Here is a 23,083-nt window from a genome sequence, read left to right as displayed (position 1 = left end):
AGAGATTCACCTCTGAGATGGAGAGAATAATGATGGACAAACAGAAGAGAGGACAGAGAGTGAGAGTAATGAACAGCAGTGAGTAACGGATCACACACACACTCTCACACACACAGTGGGGTGTCGCAGTGTGTCTCCAGCTCAAGTCACAGCTGTGTGTGTGTGTGTGTGTGTGTGTGTGTGTTTACTGAACTGCACTTACTGATCAGACATAGGTGCAGGCCACCTCAGATGAGATACTCACAGGAGGTGCTGCTACACAAATCAGTGTCCGTTTACACACACACACACACAAACACAAACACATAGTCACACTTCAAAAACTTGCTAAATCCTTTCTGTACAGTGGGAGAAACGTATTCCCTCATCTTTTCATCGGTCAGTCTGTAGTTATTGTTGTAACATGAGGTCAGTCCCGACCCAAATGAACAGTTAATCTCAAACAAATCCATTACAGACAACAAGCCGCAGTTCTCTTTCATTCTTTTTCTGTTCCTCCTTTAGCTTCTCCTCTTTACCCACTATATAGTTGCTAATTGCAAAACCTACTTCTGGTTCCTTCCACCAGGTTGAAACGCAGAGGAGATAGAGCTTCTTCGGTGATGGGCCTAAGATTGTGGAACAGCCTGCCAGCACACCTCAGAGCTGCTCACTCTTTACTGGTTTTTAAATCTCTTTTGCAAACACACGTTTTATTTAGCTTTTGCCAGTCGATATGTTTACCTTTGATCATTATTTTGTAGAGCACTCTGGTCAGTCTGGAGCCCGTTTTAAATGTGCTTTATAAATAAAAGGAGTAGAACTAATTGGTTATAAGTGCATTGCTAAGAGTTCTTGGGTGGTTGCAGAGTGGTCAAATCAAAACTGTAGTCTGTAATCTTTTTAGTATTCATAATGTTCACTTATACGTTTTGTGCTCTGAAATATACTATCTAGATCGTACATCTACAAATGAAGAAACATAAGAATCTTTCCTAATACTCTCCTATTTTCTCTCTCTCTCTCTCTCTCTCTCTCTCTCTCTCTCTATATATATATATATATCACAAATGGTATGGGACCAATTATGCAAGTTAAATTTTTTAGACTTAGGGGTTTCCAGGAATCAATGCCTTAGCAATTCCTCTGCGCACAGGTATTCAGAGAACATCTCTTTCTTGTCTCAATCACTCAGACAGTCTCACAGAGTGTAAAAGGTTATGTGTTCATAAGGTATGAACTCACTCAAGTCCTCAAAGGACCCAAATGTAATCTCACTCTCTCTCTCTGTCTGATTGTTGCTTTATTCTCCAATCACTGAATTCTCTTGCTTTAATTACCATGTTATCAGACTCTCTCCAGCTCCTGCTCTCTCTGCCTGACAGCTATGCCAATTACCCATCTGTATTGTGTGCTGTCTGGGCAGGGAGGCTCCAGGTAGCCAAAAGAACCAACACTGACCATTTAGACAGAACAGAGAAGAGAATAAAAGCTGCCACTCTTTATGCATTCAGTCTCTAAATAGACTCATGTACTGAATGAGCAATCTCTCCATCTGTCTGCCATTGCCATTTTTTAAGACAGGCTATTAAATTAACACAGTACAGACAGGTCAATACTTACATTGACTATTAGCTATTAATACCAGATCCTGTTATCAATATGTGCCATTAAGAACCATTTAGTACCATTAAGTGTTAAGTACCAAAATTAACAAAATGCTAATTAGACTGGACCAGTAGGCCTATTTAATATATCAATCAATCTTATTTTACATGGTTAAAAATACATGTTTGTTATTGTTCAGTTCAGCTGGATGGCTTCAGTTCGATGCTTTCATCATTAAAACGCAGCTTGAACATTCTGCTAAGTGTCTGCATTTGTATTCCACAGGTTTAATGCCAGCCAGAATTTACACCATTTGGGTGAACAGTCCCTCAAAATAAGCATTAATGTGTTATCAGTGTAAGTAACATTAATGTCAGGTTAGTGGTCCTTTCCTATTCTCTTTTACTCAATGAGATGCAACAGCTTCTGCTCTTTTGGACCTTTTTCTGTTTAATCAGAACAGACTTCATTCTCAAAAAAGACAAATAGAAATTAATCTCATGTCATCACAACCCAATTTATGTCATCAAGTGTGTGTCTTTGTGTAGCTGGTCCAGAAACCTTTCAGGGAGTATAAAGTGTACAGTGCTGAAATGTATGTTTTGTGGGTAAATATTCAGTTTATATGTTCTAAATGTAAATGCGTCTTTTTGAAGGTGATAATTTGTATCTTTTTTTATTTTAATGTGAAATTTAAAAATAACTTCAAGGATACAGGATGCACCAGTCCACCTGGAACGATGCAAGAAGAGCTTTTGAGGATGAAATAATTGCTGTATTTGCCAGGTTAGTCACACCAAATCTTTGAAATGTGTTCAGACTGTCAGTCTTCCCAATTAGTGGTGGGATTTTTTCAGTGACTCTTTCTGCAGGTTACATTGTTACGCCGGTAAGAGTGTAGTTATGAGTAAGTCATTTGAATTATTCACTCAACCAATTTTTTTAAACACACTGATTCATTCAGGAATAAACAAGTGACTTGCTACACCCCACTATATGTCTTAAATAGTATTAATATTTAAAATCTGTGTCCCAAAAAGTTGTATGTTCAAATCTACATATACATGAAATTACATACTGTTTTGGTGATATAAGTAGAAAGAAACTGTCTTCATGAATGAGTCATTAAATACTTTACTCAACTAGTTCATTCAAACACACAGATTAATGCAGAATCAAAATAAATGACTGTCTTTACTGGTGAGTCATTGGGCCCTATTTTAACTATCTAAACGCAAAGTGTAAAAAGCGCACAGCGCAGGTGCAATCAGGGCATGTCCAAATAAACTTTTGCTATTTTAACAATGGAAAAACGGTCCGTGCGCCAGGGCGCATTTTTGGAATGGGTTACCCCTATTCTCTTAATAAGTAATGGGCGTAACGTTCAATAAACCAATCAGAGTGTCATCTTCCATTCCAGGGCGGATCGCTATTTACATGGCGGAATTTGTTGGTGGAAAAGCTGAACGCTTCTCAAGCGAAGAAACCGGTCTGCTCTTGCGAAGTTATTAAAGTGCGCGAACAGATCATCTACAGGTCAAGCAGGAATTAACCAACGCTCCGCGCGATGAGTCATTTATATATATATATATATATGTGTGTGTGTGTATTGGCACGATTGTTCAATTAATTAGCCAATTTCATTCATCATTATAAGTAGTAATAGGCTGAATTGCAAATAGGTAGCCTAATTCTAATACACGCAATGACTATCCATCATTAAATTTTTATATTTAAGTAGCCTACACAATAATATTCTTGTACACTGTAATCCTTTTGTTTTTCATATTTGACATGTTTGTGTGATGCGTGTGTGTAATAAGCAAAGTCAACACGCACTGTGGACCCGCCCAGAGGCGCATTTTCTACCAACGCGCTCTTTAAATAACAAAAGCATATTGCGCCATTGACTTTAGACTTTGGACCAGTATTGAGATGGTCTATGGCGCAGTCTTTTTTCAGCTCCTTAAAATAGCGATGCGCCTTAACACACCTCTTTTTAAGACCAGCAAGCTCAGGGACGCACAAATGGGCGCAAATGCATTTGCTAATCAAACAATGTGGTGCTGGACGGGAAAATGCGAACGGTGCGGTACTGAAACTAGCAAACACACTTGTGCGGCCCCTTGAGTCGCATTGCGCCGGGTGTATTATAGGGCCCATTGAATCATTTACTTAATCAATTTAGCCAAAAACACTGGTTCATTTACATTTACATTTACATTTATTCATTTAGCAGACGCTTTTATCCAAAGCGACTTACAGATGAAGACAGTGGAAGCAATCAAAAACAACAAAAAGAGCAATGATATATAAGTGCTATAACAAGTCTCAGTTAGGTTAATACAGTACACGTAGCATGGGATTTTTAACTAATATAATAAATAAAAAGAAAACAGATAGAATAAAAAAATAAAAGAATAGAGCAAGCTAGTTAGAGGTCTTTACACATACACACACACATACATATACAACTGCATAATAAATGAAAAGAAAATAGAATACAAAAAGATTAGAAAGGTAGTTAGATTTTTTAAAGAATAGAATTAGAATAGTGAGTGTTAAAGTTAGAGGGTCAAATAAAGATGGAAGAGATGGGTTTTAAGCCGATTCTTGAAGATGGCTAAGGACTCAGCTGCTCGGATTGAGTTGGGGAGTTTATTCCACCAGAAGGGAACATTTAATTTAAAAGTCCGTAAAAGTGACTTTTTGCTTCTTTGGGATGGCACAATCAAGCGACGTTCACTTGCAGAACGCAAGCTTCTAGAGGGCACATAAGTCTGAAGTAACAAATTTAGGTAAATGGGTGCAGAGCCAGTGGTAGTTTTGTAGGCAAACATCAATGCCTTGAATTTTATGCGAGCAGCTATTGGAAGCCAGTGCAAATTGATAAACAGACGTGTGACGTGTAATCTTTTTGGCTCATTAAAAATTAATCTTGCTGCCGCGTTCTGAATTAATTGTAAAGGTTTGATAGAATTGGCTGGAAGTCCTGCCAAGAGAGCATTGCATAGTCCAACCTGGACAGAACAAGAGCTTGAACAAGGAGTTGTGCAGCATGTTCCGAAAGAAAGGGCTTGATCTTCTTGATGTTGAATAAAGCAAACCTGCAGGATTGGACAGTTTTAGCAATGTGCTCTGAAAAAGTCAGCTGATCATCAATTATAACTCCAAGGCTTCTAGCTGTTTTTGAAGGAGTTATGGTTGATGTGCCTAACTTAATGGTGAAATTGTGATGGAACGATGGGTTTGCTGGAATCACAAGCAGTTCTGTCTTGGCAAGGTTGAGTTGAAGGTTATGGTAAAATAATGGTAAGGTAATGGTAAAATAAGGTTTTGTTCCTTATTTTAGGAACAAAATAAGTGACTGTCTTTAAGAGGCAGTAATTTTAATCATACACTTGACCGACTCGTTCATACGGAGCCCCGCACATGACATGCAAAGAAAATAAAAATTGTGCGTACGATTTACTAATTCGTTCCCTCAATTTAATAAAATGTGCACACGATTACTATAGCCTTCCTTCGATTTACTATTGCATTCACTCGATTTATAAATTGTGTCCACAATTTGGCAAATCAAGGGAACGAATTAGTAAATAGTGCGCACCATTTATAAATCAAGTGAACGCAATAGTAAATCGAGGGAACGCTATAGTAATCGTGTGCACGTTTTAGTACATTGAGGGAACAAATTAGTAAATCGTGCACACGATTTAGCCTTTTATTTTTTCAGTGCAAGTATTTATAAGTGAGTCACTGAATCATGAACTCAATTGATTTGTTCAAAAACACAAATTAATTCAGGAACCAAATACCTCTACTATGTGTTGCTTGGAGAAGTTTCTGGGACATATTATATTGAAAAGATTGAAATAATCATTTAAAACATACTCACACACTTTTTAATTTTTAAGGTAAGTTTCAGTTTGTCAAATTAAATTATATTGTACATAGACATATCTCACTATGTCATACAACTCCCGAATGGCAAGAAACACCCATATTTCCAAAGGAAGCCACAGAGGTTCCCCACAGTTCATATTTCCATATCATATTTCACACATGAAAGATTAGTTTGATGTATGATAGACTGATTTTGACTGGAAGTTCAAGACGTAATAGTTCATAGGGTTTAAGCTATCATGGTTTGCCATCTCAGAAGGAGCACTGGGTGATATGTCTTTAATGTGATTAATTTTTAACAATCTTTATTTTTGGTGCAGAGGGGAATTATGTAATTCAATACAGCCTCGAGTCAGCAAGGGCAAATCCTGAGGGTGACTTTGAAGCTTCAGCTTGAGTTCAAAAACTTAGACCGGACTGCTTACTCTGAGATAGCCTGCCAGAGTATATTTCTCACTATCCTCCCTCGCTTTCTCTCACACACATGCCAGTACACATCAGATCTTTTCTAATCGCAGATAAGGTGGTCTGGACTCTTTCAGAGTGGATTATGAGAACAGACATGTTAAAAGGTCAGTGATACACTATTACCCCACAAACACAAACACACACTCACTTAAGCAGCGGAGAGAACCATTTTGTCACAGCATAGAGATTCGAGTCACAGAGATAATGCATGACCTCTAGGAAACATATCTGATGCACAGTGATCATGGGAGCGTAAGTAAAGGAAACATTAAATGAGACTGGTAGTCCACTTTATTTAAATAAATCTCAGAGCAAAACAGACAAAGTAAGACACAGGAACAAAGATGCAACCTTATTTTTGACATAAACATTAATGACATTGTGAAACTCACCCAATAATAAAATTATTGATAATAGTAATATTTTACCCCGGCTGATTAACTGGATAACATTTGTTCATTCTGAGTTTGGTCTCAACTAAAACATATAGTTGGTTCTCATTTTCTATTTTCAAATACTTTTAGTGATATAGAATATATTTTAAAATGAATCCTGGAATTTTATGTCTTTATTGCTATAAATAAATTGTAATTTGTATATGGAAATTATATCTTCCATCAGCCACCATGTTCTACAGATATTGACACTGGCATTAGCTAGTTGATCACTAGTTAAAATGCTTTCTCCAGTTCTTAGTATAATTTCCATGTGCATAAATGTAAAATCCTGTGATCTCAATTATTTACTTCAGATTTTGAGAAATGCTAACCTTTCATAAAATATAACCATTTTCACCATTTTATTCTTATTACATTTTAAAACCAAGCTTTTGAATTTTTCAATTACCGTATTTTTCGGACTATAAGTCGCACCTGAGTATAAGTCGCATCAGTCCAAAAATACGTCATGATGAGGAAAAAAACACATAAGTCGCACTGGACTATAAGTCGCATTTATTTCGAACCAAGAGTAAACATTAACGTCTCCAGCCGCGAGAGGGCGCTCTATGTCTTCAGTGTAGACTACAGGAGCACTGAGCAGCATAGAGTGCCCTCTCACGGCTGTAGACCATAATGTTTTCTCTTGGTTTATGTCAAATTAATTTTGATAAATAAGTCGCACCTGACTATAAGTCGCAGGACCAGCCAAAATATGAAAAAAAGTGCAACTTGTAGTCCGGAAAATACGGTATATATTTCTATTGGTGGACAATTCTTGGCAATAAATGAATTATTAAAATGAATTATTAATTATTTAATTTGGCATTGAAAACCAAAATTAGTCAACCACTAATTGTTACTTGTGTGAAATGTATTCTTATTTATATGTGGTATTACACAAGTCTTGTTTTTTATACACCAGTTCTAAGAAAGAATAATTTGCTTTTGGGAGAAATTACAATCTACATGTAACGCTAATACACACTACATACACATAGTCATGTAATACTGATGTTGTCAACATTAACAATTTGAGAACAAAGTAAAACAATAATGATAATATGCAAACTTTTATGTGATATGAGGTAGCCGATTGTTAGATCAAATCACCACTGGTAGTGCAATTTATTGTAATGCTTTTACCTCAGTTGGTCGGAACAAAAGTGGCAGACTTATTACTTCAGATCACAATTTTTGGTGAACATTCTTATTTTGGTCATACTTCCAAAACTTAGGCTAGAATCTGTGATTCCTATGAACAGTATCCACACCAGTGCGGTGGCCCCGAAATACTTCAAACTAAATCGAAGAATGAACTGATATGACATCATTTCGAACATAATCAGGCCGAAACTAAGTTTGTTTTGAGTTTTTTTTCGGCAGTTCGAAACAGCTCACCATAATGAACTTTCTGAGCTGCCACAGATATATCCGCACCTGTACGATCACTCACGAAGAGACTTTACAGGTTCAGAGAAAGCATTTAATCCCTAGAAAGAAATTTCAACAAAGCTTGGTGTCGAAGACCCAAAGTAATGTAGAGAAACTTCCAAGACAAGTTTTCCAAAGCCATGAAAAGAATGAAAGGAAAGAGAAAAGATAAAAGGTAGCAAGTACTAAATTCATGTGTTTCAAATAAATGTTACACCATACTTCTGCTATGACAGCACATAAAATATAAAAAGGTGTAATAATTTATCCAGTTTAATAAAATAAATGAACACTAATAAAATAAATTAATTTTCTCACCCTTTTCAAACTTTATTTTCCTTGAAACAAAGAACTAATATGAACTTCATTTGAAGTATATTGGGGCCTTTACAGCCAAAAATCAAAACATAAGATTCATCAGTGCTAGAACCATGTTAATGCACAACCCATGTAAAGAAAATAATTCCACAAATAACGGCAATTGCAGGTTTTGAAACAGAGATGGCGACAAAGAGGCCAAACTTACGAACAGCAGCTTTAGAGCTGCAGTCGGTAACTTTTGACGCTCTAGCGGTTAATAAACAGAACTGCTTGCGTCTTGTGGAAGAACATCGTAGCCGGAACTACTTCTCTCTGTTTATGTCTATGAAGAATCACAAAGGTACTGGGTTACTCCGCCGCGGTATCCCCGAAGCAATCTAAAATAGTCCGAATATAAACACTTATTATATGTGCACCCTAGTGATTCAGGACAAGCTAAAAATACGGTTTGGAAAATGGATTCATGGTTTACTCGCTTATTATATACATGTTTCTACATTTTGAACACAAACAAAGTTACGGACCGCAGCTCTGATTGGTTGATTTTTAACGGGAGCGATGGAGTTTCTGCAAATGGCAATAGGACACTGGGAGGAGCCAGAGGAGCTTGATTTTTTTCACAGATTATCTGTCTCATATTCTACTGTCAGGACATAATGACAGGTTTAACAAATATGTAAAAAATATATAGTTACAAAAGTTACCTAATGCAGCTTTAAATATTTGAGCATTTATTATTATTCATTTTACATCATGAAAAATGAACATTTATAATTTAAATTTTTTAATTGGCAATTCGAACACAATTTCACACAAACCCTTGGATGGGAACCCTGATCTATACAGAAACATCCAAGGTGCCAAATAATGTATATAATGTATACATACTGCCATATTTTGACATACTGTCAAAATTGTTAGCCTGAATGCACTGTAAGTCGCTTTGGATAAAAGTGTCTGCTAAATGTATACTGCTAAACTAAATATATATATATATATATATATATATATATATATATATATATATATATATATATATATATATATATATATATATATATATATATATATAAAACCAATTTTTTTAATATAACATACTATAATCAACCCTCACCTAGCATTCAAGTGCAAGAGTCTTATCAACTATCAACTATTTTGTAACAATTATCAGATCCTCATCAAAACACTCATCTGACCCCTAACAACAGCAACAATGATAACGTTGAAGGCTCCACAGTTGATATTGCAATCTTTTTTAATTAACTACTAATTAATATATAAATTAGCTGACACTTCTATCTAAATCACCTGGCAGTATAATTAATAAGGAAGAGTCCCTCTGGAACAACCTGGAGTTAAGTGTCTTATTCAAGGACATAAAGTCTGATCCACTTCACATCGTATTCAAGCATAAAAGCATTACAAAAATATAAATAAAAATGATTTACCATTGATGAAACCACAAAGCTGATGCGGAGGTATGTGTAACTGCAATATAAAGTAATTTTGAGTATTATTGCTATTAGTATTATTTTCTAAAATTAGGTACATGTAATATAAAAGTACACATGGCAATGTTTTTGCAACAGCTCCAAGTCTCATGCGCAGTGTAAGCTATACGTCACATATATATATACAGTATATTTATGTTCAGTTATTTCACTTTAATAGCCTGGAAAAGGACCTGCACATTGCAATTAAAGTAAAATGGCTTAACCTAAGCATAGGAGCTTGATAAAAATCCAAATTTTAGATGAAAATTTCAGATGGCACTTAGAGACTTTTGCATCGGAACTCTTCATATATATATATATATATATATATATATATATATATATATATTAGGGGTGTAACGGTTCACAAAATTCACGGTTCGGTTCGATACGATACACTGATGTCACGGTTCGGTTCGGTTCGGTTCGATACGTTTTAGATACAGCAAAATGTAAAAACATCTCAACTTTTCAGAATGCCGCAAGCGCACCGCGGGTCATGTGACAAGAACCAACCAATCAGCTTCATCCTTTCCCGTAACAACGTTGAGAGCTCAGCCAAGATGAAGGAACAGCTGATCATAGTTGTATATGGATTGCAATTTTGAAATAAATTCAGTAGCAGAGCTACTGCAAGCGATTTTTAGAGCTGCAAATCCATTTATCCTTCGCTGAAATTTCCGCGTCTCATGGAGAGAGCACGTCATTGTTGCTTAGCAAAGACAGACGCCTCATGAGCGCTTCTGCCCGAGCGCTTTGGAAAGGAGGAGAAAGACGCGCTTAGCGTTTTCCATGCGTTTTTAGGAGCGATATGTGAACGGCCCCTAAGGCGCTCGCTCACTCATCACGCGCTGAAGGCTCGTTGCAAAATGTCTAATGCATTTAACAGACCAGAAATATAAGATCCTAAAATAACCAACAGGTCTGGTGTTTGGGTTGGATTCCCTGTAAGCTATAGTGTCTAAATGCTGCAGGGATAGTTTGCTGCGTGCATGTTTCTCCTTTTTTTCGTCTTTTCCCAGATAGTACTGACGCATATATCCCAGATATTCCCGCTGGTTTTTTTTTTTTTTTTTTTTTGTAATCCCGCTGGTGTACCCTGTCATGTTGCAGATGCGACATACCGTTGTTTTTTTATCCACCACTCTCTTGCCATCACCATTATAGCTTAAAGGGAATCCAAAGTGCACCCAAACACCAGACCTGTTGGTTATTGGAGGATCTTCTCATTTCTAGTCTGTTAAACACATTGGCTATTTTGCAACGAGCCTTCAGCGCGTACTGAGTGAGCGAGCGCCTGCTGAGTAGCCTAACATAAACATATAAGATGGTGTTTTTTTCTTCTTCGGGAGTGTCAGGGGCGTTGCCTGTTACGTTGTTTGGGTTATTGGGCTACCTTGTTGAACGCATATCATTATATTTCTTTCTCTCTCTTTTTTTTTTTTTTTTCAAATATAATTAATTACTCCAACGAACCGTTCGGTATACATAATGCGTACCGCGTACCGAACCGAAAGCGTCGTACCGAACGGTTCAATACGAATACGCGTATCGTTACACCCCTAATATATATATATATATATGTATTTGTATGTGTGTGTGTGTGTGTGTGCCTGCTTTCTGTATATTTATTAAAAGACTGTCTGCCTTCATTCATCTTCGTGTGCTCATTTCACACCATAGCGTGACATAAAGATTAACTTTTCATTTGAAGTTATTACAAAGTCCACTTGTCACTAAGTAACAAGAGTGAACCCAATTTAAGTCTACTTAAGTGGCTTTTTATTTAATTAATATTATATTATCTGCAAGAATTTATTTTTATTAAAACACTTGTATGATTTGAAGTACGGTACAAGTGCCAATTAAATACAATTAAGTGCACTTCTCTCACATGCCTTTCAAGAAAGCATCAGTTTCCTCTAGAGGCAACAAGACCAGGTTTTTACTGCAGTACACATTAAAGTATGGTATTTGAATATCATAACTGCACAGTGTTATCGCCAACTGTAATGACAAATCAGAGGATAAATCTAATAAACTGTGTGGTAAACCTTAACAGTCACCTAATTTTATTGACATTTTTTATCCACATCTACACCCCGTTCCTGCTGAGGTCTGTGTTTGTGTGGATGAGCAGACGGTCAAAGCAGGTCAGAAGAGGAAGCTGATGTGAGAGAAAGGGACAGAGACAGAGTTCAAGTCAGAAATATGGCCCATGGGTGATATTTTGAGAGACAGGGTAAAATGTGAAGAGCTGTTCATCACGCACAGAAACACAGATGAGAGCAGAACGTCAACGTGGACCACTGAGCCCCTCTCTCATGTTTCAGGTTTATAATGCATCCATTAGCTGGAGGAAAGCTGGGTGAGACTGATAATACAGATGTTAAAATCAGTGTAATTGTGTAATTGCTTTTTGCCGGCAGGAGCAGCATCGTCTCTGCCTAGTGCTTTCATCGAGGCCACTGACCAATCAGAAACCTCCATCACACATTATGAACGGTCACAAACAGCTCACAATTAAAGAATAGGGCACTGGTTTAATTAATAGTCTCTACATGATACAGTATTTTCTGTATGAATCAAAAGGGTCTGTAGAAAAAAGAAACAAATGAAAGGAAAATCTGCATATAGCTTTGGATGAAATACTACTACTAATAATAAAATAATAAACAGAATATAATAATAGTAATTATTATTATTAATGTTACTAATGATAATACATAAAATACTATACATTTGATATATATATATATATATATATATATATATATATATATATATATATATATATTAGTGGTGGGCCGTTATCGGCGTTAACATGCGGCGTTAACGCGAGACTCTTATCGGGCGATAAAAAATATATCGTCGTTAATCTATTCTCTAAGTTGGGTTGGGAGCTGGGTCCATACTAAGCAAGCTATGATGACTTTCACCTTGATATTGTATATAACCCACTGAATGAGGCCAGCCTAAAAAGATGCTCAGGACAGTTGACAGGCCACTGCTGCGCATCGTCACGAAAGCTTATCTTTCTCACGTGTTGTTAAGCCTTACCGCTTGTCGATTTAAAAAAATTAATCTATGCCCACCTCTAATATATATATATATATATATATATACACATACATACATACATACATATATATATATATATATATATATATACACATACATACATACATACATATATATATATATATATATATATATATATATATATATATATATATATATATATATATATATATATATATATATATATACTTTTTTTTTTTTATAAACACTAAACTAGATAAACTTTTCATTGATATACTGAATAAGCATAGTTATTTAATTAAATATACCACAATTCATTTTGGAGGATTGGAGACCCCTGTTAAAGACATTTGTTGATACAGCATTTTACTACAAAATGCCTGACATAAGAATAATTGGATATCGTTTAGTTTGGTGTGCCACTCAGAATCTAATGAGATCAACATTATGATTTTTGGGTAAAATAGTCAGAAGTTCATTTTTGTAATATCTTTGGACCAGTAGATGATGCTATTCCGAAACTACACATGTTCCCTCAGTTCATGCTTGTGATAACACATACCAAGTTTGGTCAGAATCTGCTAAAGCATTGTGAAAATACAGCATCCTGTCTAATTTTGTGCAAATTTTGTCAAATTTGTTAACACACATTACGAAAACAGTTTGGTCTATCAGAAATCTTTTGAGATCTTTTTGCCAGCAATGTCTGAAGATGATCCTGAATTTTTTTTATTTTTTATTTTTTGGAAATCAGACAAACCGTCTAGGACAAGTTCGAAATAAGAAGATTTTGTGCTAAATTTAAAAATGCAAAAACATCTTGACCTTTAGAAATACAATTTTTGAAAATAATTTTGCTTTTAGATCTTAAGGTTCAAAAGTTATTCGTTGAAATTGGCCCATTAGTGGCACTAGAGAGTGAGATAGAGACTCCAAATTCACTATGGTTAATGTTCAGACTGTCCTCTATCTGTGTGCCAAATTTCATAACTTTCCATCAAGCAGTTCTATGTGCTTCTATAGACACACACATAGCAGAAAAAAAGAAAAAAACAAAAACAACAAAAAGAAGAAAACAAACTAATTTTTAATTAGATTAAAATTGGATTATTGTTATATAATTCATTCATTTAAATAGGTTTAAGTCATCCTGCGGCCCCTTGGTTAGGAATCACTGCTTTGAGATGCTTTGCAAAAGCAACTGCTAACTACCATATGCCAGCCCATCAATTTCCATCAAATTCAAACCAAGTGCATTATTGCTAATTAGCACAACCCTCTCAGCAGTTTCTATTATCTTTTCTTCATTTCTCTCTCTGTCTCTTTCTTCAACATCCTCCTCCTCTTTAATCCTTTATCTTTCCCAACCATGCATTTCTTTTCTTCGTGCACTAATTAACGGCAAGATATTGGACACGAGCCCGTGCGCTTGCTAATACAACTGGATGAGAGGCGGTGACAGACCGGCCGTTCAAAAAAATCAAGGGTGACCACAGTACTGAAGATATTAGGTAACACTGGGGGAAGAACGAAGATGAGAACGCTCGGGATGTTGAGGGTGTAAAGCTCTGCCCTCCGCAAGAGCAATTATCCGTAGCTCACGGGTCGACCCAGCCATCAGTCCTCCCAGCAAATTAAATGGAAGTTTCTTCTCCATTCTTCAGCCATCTCTCTGCCTCCTTCTTACTCTCTGTCCATTTTCACAAAGATGCTTGTTGATTTAAGTCAAATTGATCCCTCCCGGGTTTCAACGCTCGATCAATCTCTTTAAAGTCCACAGGGATTGACAAGTGAAGGTTTATTAGACACCTCCCCCTTGCTTTTCCTCCCCATCCCCCTCAATCTCTCTATTATTCGTAGGGAATCTCAGAAGTGTAGAGCTGATCCGTAATGAGGCACCATATGGATGAAGCATGTGATCTATACAGTCTTATTGATTAGAATGTGAAAGGCATCAGCAAGCTGTAAACTGGATCATTTTTTTAAACAAATCAAACAAAAGGTTTCAGCACAATTCATTCATATTTATAATTGGTGTCTTTTAAGGGTTATTTTTAGAGTTAGGCATTGGAGCAAAATTCTGACTTGAAATATTAAATTCGAACTGAAACGTTTGTGCTACCAACATTGTTAGGGTGTGGGATTACTTTTCCAAGTAATCAGACATACAGTATTAAAAAGGCAGGAGATAATATGGTTAAAATACATATTTACAAAGAAGGAAGGAACACAATATACTGTAATAGAGACTTGAAAGGCTCTTTTAACTCCTTGGCTGAAATTCCCTACCAATCAACTACAGTAGCCCCAAAAGGCAACTCCCAAACAATCCCCCAGAACACCCCGTCAACCACCCTAGAAACATTGCCCTAGAAACCACCCAAAACACCAAAGCAAACATCAATCAACACCCTAGTAGAAACAAACCAGAACATCCTAGAAACCACATAACAATGTTAAAGAAACAACAAGGACATCCTGGGCCCTGTTTACACCTGGTGCTAAGATGCATTTTTGCTGATCCAATCTAGAGTTGGCAAGGGATTGAATAATTCCAGTATATTTCTGGAAAATTTCCAGGATGTTTTGGAAAATTTCTGAAACTTTCCGAATAAAAAAAATGCTCAATACAGGTATAAAGGGGGTCTGAAAAGTTTTGAGCTTGTCCACTTTCGACCACTTCAGGAGGCAATCAAAGACGCATTTGACCAGGGGTGCGTTACCCATACAACGACGTAACTCGCTGATTAACCACCATTGTACGATGCATTGATGTGGATACAAACTAGCTAGTCACGGCAGTTTCCTAAAAACAGTCGCATCTCTGTCGACTGAACCACATTAGTTCAACAACATAGGGCCATACAACAACATATCAACTTCTTGACAACCTTCTAGAAGACTCAAAACCCCAGAAAGGAAGGGAATCCTAAAGAAATGTTTGAAGGATTGCTTATAGAAATACAGTCTGATTTTGGAACAAATTATAATTATCCAGCAAGATTTACATTTTTCATAGATTCATTCTTAATGGATTCTTATCTGATTCTATACGATTCTGGTTTCAAATTCTGATGGAAATTCTGTCAATCCTGTACACATTCCGTTGTTATTTTTGTCTACAATGGGTGTGAATGCACCTGACGGCGAACTGTCTAACCAGATCAAAGTCAGACACAAAAATATCCACCAATGCCAGCTGTGCAAATATGTACAACAAACATTAAATCTATGATGCACGAAGAGTGACGTCTTTGCATTTGAAATCTTTCTCACATAAATGGATCACTGCAAGAAAAAAGGCAAAAAAGTAGGCAAATCTTTTTTTTATTTTATTTTTTTCCGCTTCCCCTGATGTCAGCAGCACAGATGCTGTGTGAACTGTGATGACACCGTAAGAGGATATTAAGACCAACAGGTCAACAGAACGAGAATTAAAACCCAAACATACACACAGCAGCACAAAAACAAAATGGAAATGCACACAGACAGATCAAACATGCTATATTCTACAAAAATACAAACACACGCAGAATCCATTTGAGCAAAATCCTTTGTCTGCTTCTAAGAGATATGATACAAAAGGATGAGGGATAAAGGGACGGATGGATGGATGGTTTAAGGTGGATACAATGCCTGTGAGGACACAATGATGCTGGCCTACACACACACACACACACACACACATTCAACGCCATTTGAGGCAGGATCTCATTTCAAAAGCTCTCCAGAGCCAACTTTTTGGCAGGACACCAAATAGCTGTTAAGAGCCCCTCCTTAACAAACAAGTGAGAGAAAGCTAATAAACACCGTGTTTATGTGGCTAAAGAAAACAGTAGCTTCCTTTCATTTCACCTCCTTTTCTTCTTTTATGCATTCTCTCGTGTGAGAATCAGTTCACAGGGACGTAACACCGGTCATGTGGTTGGGGCGAGATTCATTTAATCTGACCTACAATGCACTGAGTACAAACAACATCAAGAGGCTTTGGGACAAAGCTCCTAAAGGAACAGATTTGGGAGCATTGTTAAAGGAATGTCCGGGTTCAATAATAGTTAATCTCTATTATCAGCATCTGTGACATACTGTCCATTACCACAGACATAATTTAGAGTTTTTAAAACAAAAACAATTGTGTATTTCACTTACAAGTCTATAGGACAAGGCAATAATTTATATTGGATAAACTTAATATGTTTTGAATGGAACTGTTATAAATGATCAAATAAGACCAGTAAGATGAAATAGTTTTTCAACATTTTGTATTGAATATTGATGACATTAAAATATTGCCAATATTAATTATTGTAGCACTTTGCAATGGCGTGTTTTGACTGTCAGCATCTGTTTTGAATGGAAGCCTATTTTTTCTGTCATTTTTCACACAATTTTCACCCCAGAATTTCAGAATATTAAGTCAGAATTCCAAGATATTAATAGATATGCTGAAAAAAGTCAGAATTAAAACAGAATTTTGAGATGTAAACTTGTTTAGTTCTGAAAGACGTTCAGTTACCCAAATGCAATTCAACTTTCTGTTGAATTTTGTTATTCTGCAAATTTTAATTTCATTTTTATTATTTTGGTAAAAAATCATTTTGGTGCATCACTAGTATCCAGTATTTCAAAGAAATGTGTAAAAGTAGTGCCACTGTTACTTATAATATTACTTATAAAGTGTATACAAACGTATATTAATACACTCATAATCATATCCCACTGTTAAAATTATGATTTAAACAAATGTATAGCTAAAATAACAGCTACACATTTCTGCTTTGACAGATTTTTAACAACTGCTTTCATATAGACTTTCCACTATAAGTGCATTCAGTTTTTGTGTTTTATAAACCAATGGACCAAGTCGAAATAATTATTTAATATGATGGAAAAGCTGTTCTTCTCTCAGCAGCTGAGGTGAAAGGATAAATGAACAACATGACTAAATGTAAATGTGAAATTTATCCTTGCTTTGAGTATTTATTTCGTTTTGAATTCTTTATTTTGGGGAAGCGGAAAATATGTCACACAAGATTTATTTACAATAAAAAAAGTAGCAAAAACATCTGCTGGGTGACTAAAACGAAGCATTCTCAAATGACAGACAGAGTAAAAGTAAATGTCTACCAGTCACAGGGAAAAAAAAACCATTCAGTGGTGTTGACAGACTGGTCAAGCATGGAATCGCTTCTGCTGATAACAGGCAAACACACATTGAGCCAAAACATACACTCCCTTCACCCACTGAATGTCAATCTGAGCGAAACGGGCCAGAAATTACTCTCTTTTTATCACTACTGCTTGTTCACTCTCTCTCTCTTTCTATTTTTATTTTTTCAGACATCAGACATGGTGCGTGTGGTTAGCATTCCTAATCCATCCGTATGCATGAATGAATGAGTGACATGCATGTGTCCATGCACTTAATGCATTGGTGGTCCCTTAGGTAGCAGGAAAATAGCCCAGTCTTCGTGCTGCATGCTGGGATTGGTTCAGAGCTGTCGGGTGTGTGAAACAGGGCGAGAGGGGGTCAACAAAACATCTGTGCCTCCCCAGATCTGATGAAGCTTTATATGAGCAGTGTCAAAAACATGCTTTATGTGAATCAGAAACCAGTGTTGTTCTGGAAATCTTTTTATTACAGCTCGTATAAAATGAAACCCTGCCAAGCAATAACTGTGTTGTAGCCAGAAAATGATATGGCAGTATCTGTGCATTAGAAGATATTAAAGCAAACAATCAGTTCTCTGAAGCGTAATTGAGTTGTTTAATCAAACGGCTTGAAAGCAAATATGAGGTTCCTCGAAATAAACCTCTTGTGTACTCACATATCAGGCTTTCTCTTAGGATGGCTGAGAAAACGTGCTTCAACATTGACAATAATTTGCTCACAGAATATAACATTAATTAAAACAAGCCATCCTAATTGGGTATAAAACAACATGTTTGAATAAACATAATTATCTAACATTCCTTGAGGGAGACTTGATGATTATGCAATTCGTTTGCAAATGCAAGATTTTGCTCAAGGGGAACACAACATAATTCTATATAAAGGACGTCCTATTCTGAGTACAAACTGTTATTTTAAAGGAATAAATTTGCTGAAAATGTACCCTCAGGCCATCCAAGAAGATATACTGTAGATGAGTTTGTTTGTTTCAGATTTGGAGAAACGCAACAGAGTCTAAACATCCACGCTTAATCCACAAGTAATCCACATCACTCCAATCCATCAATTATTGTCTTGTGTAACAAATCCATTATTAATATGCATTTAACTCCAAACTGCTGCTTCTGGCTAAAGTATGAGTCCTAAATCTTAATATGGCTTTCTCCAGTATCATCTGAATCAGAAGAGAAATACTCACAAAACCATCACTTACAAGCAAAAACAGTCCTTAACAAATACACTGAACAAAATTATAAATGCAAGACTTTCGTTTTATTTTTTCAGGAGCTGAACTCAAAGACTCAAAGATCTTTTTCTATGTACACAAAAGGACTATTTCTCTCAAATATTGTTCACAAATCTGTCTAAATCTGTGTTAGTGAGCACTTCTCCTTATATAGATAATCCATCCTCCTCACAAGTGTGTCATATCAAGATGTTGATTAGACAGTGTGATTATTGCACAGGAGTGTCTTAGGCTGGCCACAGTAAAAGGCCTCTCTAAAATGTACAGTTTTATCACACAGCACAATGCCACAGATGTCCCAAGTTTTGAGGGAGCGTGCAGTTGGGATGCTGACTGCAGGAATGTCCACCAGAGCTGTTGCCCATGAATTGAATGTTCATTTCTCTACCATAAGCCGTCTGCAAAGGCGTTTCAGAGAATTTAGCAGTACATCCAACCGGCCTCACAACCGCAGACCACGTGTAACCACACCAGCCCAGGACCTCCACATCCAGCATCTTCACCTCCAAGATCGTCTGAGACCAGCGACCCGACAAGCTGCTGCAACAAACGGTTTACATTACCAAATAATTTCTGCACAAACTGTCAGAAACTGTCTCAGGGAAGCTGAGAATATTTGGGATGCTCTGGATCGGCGTATACGACAGCGTGTTCCAGTTCCTGCCAATATCAAACTTCACACAGCCATTGAAGAGGAGTGGACCAACATCCCACAGGCCACAGTCAACAATCTGATCAACTATGAGAAGGAGATGTGTTGCACTGTGTGAGGCAAATGGTGCTCACACCAGATACGGACTGTAGAGATCTTGGATGGTTTGAGAGTGAGCACAGTTTAAGAAAAAAAATAATAATTTCGAATGAACTATTCAAGTTACTCAATCTACACTACCACTTACGTGAAATGGGAAAGAATTAGGAAAAGGACATGATAAGAAGAAGCCAGGATAAAGTGAGGCAAGGTCTTGCTGTCCATTTCAGCACCACGCTGAGCGCTGCAGATATACTATGATTGCATATAATTGCCTGGGGCCAAGGGAAAACACATTTTTCTTACGATTACATAAAAGCCCTTGAGATCACTGTAAGCATGTGTGTGGATGTTTTCATTCATCATGTAGGATGTAAGGTAAACTATATGTTTATTTCCAGCTACAAAACCATGAACTCTAGTTGACGAATGTCAACATGAAGGGCAAAAATATGTGTGACAATGTGTGAGTGAGACTTCACCAATCTCCAACTTTCTAACCAAAACCTGCACATGGCATTCAGCAAAGCATAAACATAGCAACACAAGATGCAGCAAAAAAAAAAAAGGTAAAATAATGGTCTTACAGTAGTACACTATTATATAGGCAGCAAATAGTCTAAAGAATAGTAGCTACACTGTGTAAAAAAAAATAGCCAAATTGAAAAAGTTTTTAACCACTTTGAATTTAATTCTTGATAGAACCTAAGTTCAATATTCTTGTAAATGGAACAAAATATTCTTAGTTTAAAAAAAAGTGTAAGTGAATGTATATGATGTTAACATCACATTTTATACTGTAAAGAATAAGCATAAGAACTTAGTAAGTAGTACTGTTAATATTGTGTAAACAGTGTAAAGAGGTCATTTATAGTAGAGAAGTTATTATTAGACAAAAATATTAGTCTTCAGTCCAGTCCAGTCCAGTATAGTACAGTACACAGCAGAAGTCATAAGTATTGTCTACTGCAATGCATTTCACTAAACGGGACATCGTTCGCATGTGACTGTACTATGAATCAAGTAAACACTGGTTTAACACCGTGAGCTTACCGTCTACAGCCATAGTCGGTACAAACGCGTATCTCTCCGTGATGGCTTTAGTAAGTGTCTGCCATGGTGACGGGTGTCCGGTCCGGTAGAAGACAGAGCCGGTGCTCCTGAACGATACCTCCGAGCGCACAGATCTGCTGTGGAGCAGGAGAAATCAACGCACGAGTCCACATATAAACCCGGGAGAGGGATGAGAGTCACTCGGCTGCCAAAGCCTCGGGCAAGTTTAAACTCCTCCCTCTGCTTTCTCACCTTAGTGCTGTTGAACGGCCTCACACACACACAGCGCGCGATTCAGTGATTACACAAGTGGCTCTGGAGATGAATGACAGTATGAAGCCAGTGCAATAAAACACGCCTTTTGCACTACATCTAAGCGCGTGCGAGGGAGAGGGGAACAAATGGGGCAAACGCGCGAGAGCGCCTGGCATTAATGTTTGTTGACACTGAGGGAAAACACCTTTACTTGGCTATCTGCTTTTGTCATTTGGTAATTAAATAACAGCTTAATAACAACTTATACGATCAAATATTACTTAAAGCTACACTGTGAAACGTTGGATAAAAGCAGTTCATGCAAAATATGCAAAAATAAATAAATTAATAATAAATAAAATTAATCCATCTTCCTATGTCTTCACCCAAATACACAAAATAATGCACTTTTATATCTACATTTTAAGCTTGGTTTTCGCGGGAAATTGCACACATACGTCACTCCCATGTGTACAAAAAATATAGTAAAAGTAGCGAAGCCTACGTTTTATTGTCACAACAAACGAGAAAAAAAACTGACGAAGAACCTTTATTCAGACAGAGTAGCAGAGCCGAAACACTACAAAAACAAATTTCTCCCACAAGACTTTTTTACCGCTCGAGGCCAAGAGTTACAAAGTGCCGCTTTAAGGCCAGATTTAGCATATTAAACAGAGAAAAATTAACATGAGACCGCAATCCTCTAAAATGGATAGTTTGGCTATCCACTAACAAAACTGAAAATGACTTAACCAGCGTATTTTCACACTAACCACAACTAACGATTTCTACATTATAGGCTACTTGACAAAATGATCTGTGAATTATTATGTTTATAAGATCACTCAAAAATGCAAATTCTGTCACCATTTACTCACCTACAAGTTGTTCTAATGCTGTGTGAATTTATTTTGTTGAACAAAAGAAATATCAGCAGAATAAGGTTCTTTTGTGTTTACATTTTCTTGTATGCTTCAAATAAAGGTACATGTTGTAGGACCTGCCACTAGAGGGCGCACCATCAAAACAATAACAATCGCTTGGTTTGATGATGCTAAGAAAGGGCGTGGGATGATGGGATTTGTTGTCTTCTACCCAACCGCTGACGGCCATTAATCAGACGGAAAGATAAATCATGGATTTAACGCAAGTTCAACAATTTGCGCAAGTAGATTACATACAAAGTCAATGCAAAGACGCGATCAGACTATGAATCAGACGCTTCCTCGCGCAGGTCTAGAGATGCGATGCCCCGCGTCGATATGTTGATATAATTATTTAGTCTATAACTTACATTGGTTAAAATTTCTTAATGGTAGTGTAAAACAACACCCTTTTTACCCTGTCTAAAACAGCTGTTTATAGCCAGTCGTTTTCTTGCATGTTCCTTTAAATGTTAATGAGCTCTGCTGACCCCGCCCCTCACTTTCAGCCTCTCACTGAGACTCTTAACTTCAGCAACATTCATCATGAAACTTGATTACTAGCACATTATTAGGAAAGGTGACTTGCAAAGACTAAAAAAAAACTTTATATTTACTTCTTCTGTATATAAAGCTGGACCATGAATGACTGGCATGCACATATATGCATTTAGGTACTGTAGATCGGGGGGTGCATTCCCTTCCAAAAAAACATAATCCACTGCATCTTCAGTGGCTCAGAAGTTAGGAGTAAATGACGACTGCTATGTTCATTATCACATCCAACAATAGAACACCTCAATCGCGGAGACATTCTTGTCTACAACTGCTCTGGCAGTGAAACAATGGCAGACTGTGTACAGCTCACTCAGGTCTGTGATAAAACTAATGATTGACGCCACTGTCAATCAAAAATCGTGGGAGGGACCTGTGCAGAACTTCGTCATTCTGCCAAGAATCTGTGAACAGCTTGATCTGAGAAAGGGTTTTGGAT

At 36.8% G+C, this 23,083-nt stretch overlaps 1 protein-coding gene across 1 annotated transcript in view; it reads right to left on the bottom strand.

The window, feature by feature from the left end:
- Positions 1-21,209, bottom strand: part of samd10b (sterile alpha motif domain containing 10b) — a 68,213-nt gene extending 47,004 nt beyond the window's left edge. Inside the window, exon 1 of the mRNA XM_026199339.1 lies at positions 20,912-21,209. Coding sequence (XP_026055124.1) covers positions 20,912-20,924 — 13 coding nt within the window. The 5' untranslated portion in view covers positions 20,925-21,209. The remainder of the gene's footprint in view (positions 1-20,911) is intronic.
- Between the last annotated feature and the right edge of the window lie 1,874 nt (positions 21,210-23,083).

Source organism: Carassius auratus, chromosome 23, assembly GCF_003368295.1.
Source record: "Carassius auratus strain Wakin chromosome 23, ASM336829v1, whole genome shotgun sequence".
Classification (NCBI taxonomy): domain Eukaryota; kingdom Metazoa; phylum Chordata; class Actinopteri; order Cypriniformes; family Cyprinidae; genus Carassius; species Carassius auratus.
This window is presented reverse-complemented; position numbering and strand designations above follow the sequence as displayed.